This window comes from Dendropsophus ebraccatus, chromosome 12 (assembly GCF_027789765.1).
Source record: "Dendropsophus ebraccatus isolate aDenEbr1 chromosome 12, aDenEbr1.pat, whole genome shotgun sequence".
Classification (NCBI taxonomy): Eukaryota; Metazoa; Chordata; class Amphibia; order Anura; family Hylidae; genus Dendropsophus; species Dendropsophus ebraccatus.
The window spans coordinates 7831138-7838412 of NC_091465.1; the positions used below are offsets into that span (position 1 = coordinate 7831138).

Genomic DNA, 7275 nt, shown 5'->3' on the forward strand with positions numbered 1-7275 from the left:
GAATGATAAAGAGTATTGTAGTTTTTATGTAATAAAAAGTAATGGAAAAAATATCAGTATTTCATGTTTATTTGTATCAAAGAAAATCAATGCTCCAGAGCTGAATGCAAAATTCGGCTGGTTGCCCTTGGAAACAGACAGTACTTTAGCTCCACTCTGCTGCCAATCATGTGATCTCATGGCTTTACTTTTAAAGGGGTTATCCAGCGCTACAAAAACATGGCCACTTTTCCCCCTACTCTTGTCTCCAGTTCAGGTGCAGTTTGCAATTAAGCTTCATTTACTTCAATGGAACTGAGTTTCAAAACTCCACCCAAACTGGAGACAACAGTAGAGGGAAAGTGGCCATGTTTTTGTAGCGCTGGATAACCCCTTTAACTGTGAGGGGCAGATCAGGTCCTGGCTCTATGGCACAGGCCATAATACCACACACAACCTGAGGACTCGCTTCTTCTTTTTCTTAATTAAGATGTTTTCCCCATAACTTCTAGTCTATCTATCTATCTACTATCTATCTATCTATCTATCTATCTCCTATCTATCTATCTATCTATCTATCTCCTATCTATCTATCTATCTATCTATCTATCTATCTATCTATCTCCTATCTATCTATCTATCTATCTATCTATCTATCTATCTATCTCCTATCTATCTATCTGCTATCTATCTATCTATCTATCTATCTGCTATCTATCTATCTATCTCCTATCTATCTATCTGCTATCTATCTATCTATCTATCTATCTGCTATCTATCTATCTATCTATCTATCTATCTATCTATCTATCTTCTATCTATCTATCTATCTATCTATCTCCTATCTATCTATCTATCTATCTATCTATCTATCTATCTATCTATCTGCTATCTATCTATCTATCTATCTATCTGCTATCTATCTATCTATCTATCTATCTATCTATCTCCTATCTATCTGCTATCTATCTATCTATCTGCTATCTATCTATCTATCTATCTATCTGCTATCTATCTATCTATCTATCTATCTATCTATCTCCTATCTATCTATCTATCTGCTATCTATCTATCTATCTATCTATCTATCTCCTATCTAGCTCCTATCTATCTATCTATCTATCTATCTATCATCTATCTATCTATCTATCTATCTATCTATCTCCTATCTATCTATCTATCTATCTATCTATCTATCTGCTATCTATCTATCTATTATCTATCTATCTATCTATCTGCTATCTATCTATCTATCTATCTATCTATCATCTATCTATCTATCTATTATCTATCTATCTGTCTTCCTTATATTGTCTATCTTAACCTTCTGACAATGGAACTTTTTTCTTTACATTTCCATTATTATTGTTTCTATACGGTATATTAACCCTATTAGTTTGTCCTGTACATACTCCATATGTTTTAGGCACTCAGAAAAATAATAATAATTAAAAAATAAAAATAAATAAATAAATATATATATATATATATATATATATATATATATATATATTTATAGTTATATTTATGGGTAATTTGTAGAACCCCCCCCCCCCAAACCCATCTACCTCTTCTGATCACATTAGATCATGAATAAATCCTCCCCCCCTGGATCCCTTACGTCAGCATTTCATTAAACGCTCATGAACTCCGCACCGCATCTAGTTACTCAGCTACGACTTAACAAAAAAACAACAACCCTGAATGACTTTTACCATTCCTTTATACTGGGGGTTAATGAATAAAAAAAAAAAAGTGGTCATTTCCCGCCAAGGATTCTTTTGTATTGTGACTGTGAGGTAATTTCCATGAGAAGAATCTTCGCTTTTCTCTCGCCCATGATCTCATCGGGGAAAAAAATCAATAAATAAAAAACAAAAACAAAAAACCCCAAGAGGCTTAGTGGATTAGTGTGGGAGTGGGTGGATAGGTTTGGGCCGGGTCCTTTGATCTCTTTTCCCGCCTCGGAGCGTGTCCCTATTTATCGCCCCGGCTGGAATGTCTCTGATTCCAAACATCAGGCCGTGTAGGTTTCTCTCTGGGAGCGGTTAACACTCTCACCATCTCGGGCCCATTCAGCGGCCCCCATGTTTTCTGTCACCCACCCTCCACCTGTTCAGCCCTCATTATTCCAGGGTCTTTCACAGTCAATTTAGCGCAGCAGTAAGTGAAGCCTCTATTGTGGCCACTGGTGAACAATCACTAGCCGAGTGTGGGAATGATGGGCCAGGAGCGGCCTCACCACGAGGAGGGGATTATGGGGCAGAGTCCCGTGTCAATGACGTCAGGCGGAAATGCCGGGCCCCATTGTTGGAGAGATTGGCTGACTTCATTTCCCAATACTGAGGCCTGGAACAAGAACAAGTCATGGCGGCGGTGGTGGGGTTCTCTGAATGGGTTAATGGGTGAGGTGCGGAGGAGGGGAGAGGGTAATAGGAGCATTCATGGACTCAAAGGGCCAGATAATTAAATTCATTGACAAGAGAGATTCACTGTGCTTTGTTACAGGGATAATAGCGAATGGCGGGAAAATCTTCTATGAGACGACCAGAGCTGGGACAGCGATAAATAGACCTGACGTCATCTCGGGTGTATGTGAAGGAATATAGTCATGGGGTATACATACAGTGTGTAGAGAAAAAAAAAATAGAGAGAGAGAAAAATGTAACTTTTATTTAAAAATTTTATTTAATATTGTTAAGAATTAAAGTTTCATTAAAATGTATTTAGTCTATACATATTTACTAAGCATTATGTTAAATATATATAGATTTGTATGTAATTTTTTTATTATTATTTTATAGTTGTTTTTTGCAATTTGTTTATTTTTCATTATAAGTGAAAAAAAAGGATAAATACGCTGACTGTAAATATTCTCCGGGTTTTTTCAGCTTTCAAGCAGGGATAAAACTTGTCACGATGCTAAAAGTATAATCTGGGATTTTGTTCTTTTATTTCACTCACTCGATGTAAAAATAAAGGATAATACAAAAATTTATAAGAATGAGATGATTAAAAAAGGATAAAAATGTAATAAAATTTCTGTAAAAAAAACAACAAATCGAACTTTGGGAACTGTCCATAGAATTACACTAGAATGCCATCACCTCCATGGCTCCAGTGGCGCAATCGGTTAGCGCGCGGTACTTATACGACAGTGACTGGTGAGCGATGCCGAGGTTGTGAGTTTGAGCCTCACCTGGAGCAGATGTTTTATTGTGATATTTACTCTACATCAAATGGTCATGCGTGTTTTATATAAAGATTATATAGCTGAACTGCTGATGGTACTCAAACAGCAATGTGTGTGCAGTAGTGCAGCCAGTTAGGGGGTCAGGTGTGTGCAGTGGTGCAGCTGGTTCAGTATCAGGAGTGAGTTAGATATCAGATGTGTGTAGCGGTGCAGCTCCTTAGATATCAGGTGTGTGCAGTAGTGCAGCTTATCTAGTCTGTACACATAAGAGATCATTTCCAGGCAGTGGACAGTCGGGGTCTGTGCTCGGTGATGACTCTTGGTGATCCGCCGGCGGCCATATCATCCTGACACCAGATTTTCCACATCGGAGGAGACAGAGTTTTTATGATAAATATGAAGCAGCAGCAGATCCAGAATTTCCAGTCCGAGTTTCCTCACAGAAATCACCCTGGGGCGTCCTTGTCCTCAGTATGTGCGGAGGTCAGAGGTCAGAAGCTGGCTGTCTTGCAGACATATTATTAATTAATGATGAGCTCATTATCCCAAGAACCAAAAAGACTCCTCGTCGTGTCTCAGCGTCAGACATTCCCCCTAAATGGGTGCGACATTAACACCAATAGAGAGGACGGGGTGGTGTGGAGCAAAGCGACAGTCTTACTCCAATACATACAATATTATATCTGGTACATGGTAGGAGGACTCCGCACCCCTACAATATTATAAGTGACACATGGTAGGAGGACTCCGCACCCCTACAATATTATAAGTGACACATGGTAGGAGGACTCCGCACCCCTACAATATTATAAGTGACACATGGTAGGAGGACTCTGCACCCCTACAATATTATAACTTGCACAGGATAGGGAGGACTCTGCACCCCTACAATATTATAACTGACTCAGGATAGGGAGGACTCCGCACCCCTATAATATTATAACTTACACATGGTAGGAGGACTTCTATAGTATTATAACTGGTATATGGTTGGAGGACTCCGCACCCCTACAATATTATAAGTGACACATGGTAGGAGGACTCTGCACCCCTACAATATTATAAGTGACACATGGTAGGAGGACTCTGCACCCCTAGAATATAATAAGTGACACATGGTAGGAGGACTCCGCACCCCTAGAATATTATAAGTGACACATGGTAGGAGGACTCCGCACCCCTAGAATATTATAAGTGACACATGGTAGGAGGACTCCGCACCCCTACAATATTATAAGTGACACATGGTAGGAGGACTCCACACCCCTAGAATATTATAAGTGACACATGGTAGGAGGACTCTGCACCCCTACAATATTATAAGTGACACATGGTAGGAGGACTCCGCACCCCTACAATATTATAAATTGCACAAGATAGGGAGGAATCTGCACCCCTACAATATTATAACTTGCACAGGATAGGGAGGACTCTGCACTCCTACAATATTATAACTGACTCAGGATAGGGAGGACTCCGCACCCCTATAATATTATAACTTACACATGGTAGGAGGACTTCTATAGTATTATAACTGGTATATGGTTGGAGGACTCTGCACCCCTACAATATTATACATCCATAGGCATGGATTCTGGGTGTTCCGCTCATCCATCCCCCAGCAGTTTATTGGGGTCACATTGGCTTATCTAGGTCACACTCATATACAGCGCAGCCCTAGAGCATGACCCTAAATATGAAACCAGTCTGTGTGCTGCATGGCCGGCTCGGGTCCACGTAGGATGTAACACTACACTGGCCTCCACCCTGGGGGTATAATGGCTGTGACACAAGGCTGCGATGTTACAGCCTTTACCCCCCTTCACATGGCAGCAGGTTGCAAACACCATGGGTGGAATTTTCCCAGGTCCTGACAGGGCGGCCATGTGCGGGAGCCCTGCGTCTTTTGTACAGCGCACACTCCTGACATCTGGGAGGAATGGAGGGGGGGGGGGGGGTTCTTTCTTTTTTAGAAACAGAAGTCGACCTCAGAAGCATGAATGAAAGTGACTGTTGTCCTGCGGCGGCGGCAGCGATTGGTCGCTGAGTGTGGGAAACCATGTGTTGGCTGCCACCCATACATTCACAGGCAAAGGACGGGGTATAAAATGAACTTCATTCTCTCACATATAACAGAACCCCTCTGATCATGGCGGAGAACGGCGCCCCGTGCCTCATCTCTAAGGAATACGCAGCTGACAATCTCACCACCAAACATAAGGTAAACAACGCAAATTCCCTATTCTATCCTCTTTTTTTTTTTACGATTTGCTATAAAGATTCAATTCTGTCTTCTCCAGACGAGAAAACCCATAGTGGAAAAGATGAGACGGGATCGCATTAACAGCAGCATCAACCAGCTGCGGAAACTTCTAGAGCAACAATTCCAGCTCCTTCAGCCGGACTCCAAGCCGGAGAAGGCCGACGTCCTGGAAGTGGCCGTCCAGTTCCTAAAACAGCAGCAAGGTAAGAGGTTTGAAAACTTTTGAAAAAAAGTTTGCCAGAAACTTGTGTCAGTCTGGTTGGTAGGGATTTGCAGCTTGTTACATGGGGTTGCTAGGGAGTTTGATCATAGCAACCGGTGTAAAATGTTGGCAGGATGACCATCTGATCATAGTCAATCTATAGGATTGTATTTATTACAACTGTCATCTCCCCATAGACAGTCCAGTATATGCTGGTCTATAGGATTAGGCCGTGTATGGGCCTGCAGATTGTATATGACTGGTTGCTAGGGAGTATGGTCATAGTAACCAGTGTAAAATGTTGGCAGGATACACTGTCCAGTTGTTGCTGGTCTATAGGATTGGGCCATGCATGGGCCTGTACATTGTGTATGACTGGTTGCTAGGTAGTATGGTCATAGCAACCAGTATAAAATGTTGGCAGGATACACAGTCGAGTGATTGCTGGTCTATGGGATTGAGCCATATATGATCCTGTAGATTGTACATGACATGGTTGCTAGGGAGTATGATCATAGCAACCAGTGTAAAATGTTGGCAGGATGAGCATCTGATCATAGCCTATAGGATTGTGTTCATTACAATTACCCTTGTCGTCTTCCCCATACCCCAGTACTTGTTGGTCTATAGGATTGGGCCGTGTATGGGCCTGCAGACTGTATTTGACGGGTTGCTTAGGATGTTTCGGCCTAGTGTATAGTTGCGCAATGTTTTCACCCATTCAAACTTGTTTTTCAGGAATGAAATCAGTTCCTAGGCCAGAGCACCAGGAGTACAGACGCGGCTATTCCAAGTGTCTACATGAAGCCCTCTCCTACCTATCGGGCCATCACATGGGGCAGGAGGCACACGGCAAGTTACTGAAACACTTTTACCAGACGGAGAGCCAACATAGACATCTTACTGGGCTCCAGTCACCACCAAAGCAGCAGCAACAACAGCCGCTCATGGCCGACACCAAGTCCTTGTGGAGACCCTGGTAGAAGATCCGAATGACTCCTAGGAGCTGTATTACACTGATAAGAGGCTCGGACTTTTAGGAGGAATCTTGATTGTATATGTCAAGTATAAGCGTTTGCTTCATAATGAAGAATTAATGATGCACTTAGATCAGTGAACTCCAACCCGCGGCTCTTCAGCTGTTGCAAAGACACAACTCCCAGTGTGCCCCGATACCGCAGGCTGCAACAGCTGGAGTGCCGCAGGCTGTACATCACTGAGTGTTAAAGAGGTACTCCAACAAATGTTTTTCTTTCAAATTCAGAAAGTTATATAGATTTGTAATTTTACTTCTATATTAAAATTGCAAGTCTTTCCATACTTATCAGCTGCTGTATGTCCTGCAGGAAGTACAGTATTTTCTCCAGTCTGACACAGTGCTCTCTGCTGCCACCTCTGTCCATGTCAGGAACTGTCCAGAGCAGGAGAGGTTTTCTATGGGGATTTTCTACTGCTCTGGACAGTTCCTGACATGGACAGAGGTGGCAGCAGAGAGCACTGTGTCAGACTGGAGAAAATACACCACTTCCTGCAGGACATACAGCAGCTTTGCATTGGGAACAAGTTAATAACAATTATTTAATGTTACCCATTCCTTTACCTATGAATTAGCTCTCCAGCATGAAGGGGTTAACTACA

General features: G+C 42.0%; 1 protein-coding gene and 1 non-coding gene across 2 annotated transcripts; both read left to right on the forward strand.

Moving 5' to 3' along the window:
• Positions 1–3093: 3093 nt before the first annotated feature.
• Positions 3094–3186, forward strand: TRNAI-UAU (transfer RNA isoleucine (anticodon UAU)). The gene is given in 2 exon segments: positions 3094–3131; positions 3151–3186. It is a non-coding gene; the product is annotated as a tRNA-Ile (tRNA).
• A 2292-nt stretch (positions 3187–5478) lies between these two features.
• On the forward strand, positions 5479–6892 carry LOC138768560 (transcription factor HES-5-like). The gene is made up of 2 exons (XM_069946468.1): positions 5479–5638; positions 6376–6892. Exons 1-2 carry the CDS (start codon positions 5497–5499, stop codon positions 6618–6620), a joined length of 387 nt encoding a protein of 128 aa, XP_069802569.1. The 5' UTR covers positions 5479–5496; the 3' UTR covers positions 6621–6892.
• Positions 6893–7275: the final 383 nt, after the last annotated feature.

What these genes read in the sequence shown, in the direction of transcription:
- LOC138768560 (XM_069946468.1), top strand. Translation starts at nt 5,497, where the DNA reads ATGAGACGGGATCGCATTAACAGCAGCATCAACCAGCTGCGGAAACTT. An exon ending in GTTCCTAAAACAGCAGCAAG is followed by an intron (nt 5,639 to 6,375) that starts GTAAGAGGTTTG and finishes CTTGTTTTTCAG; the next exon opens with GAATGAAATCAGTTCCTAGG.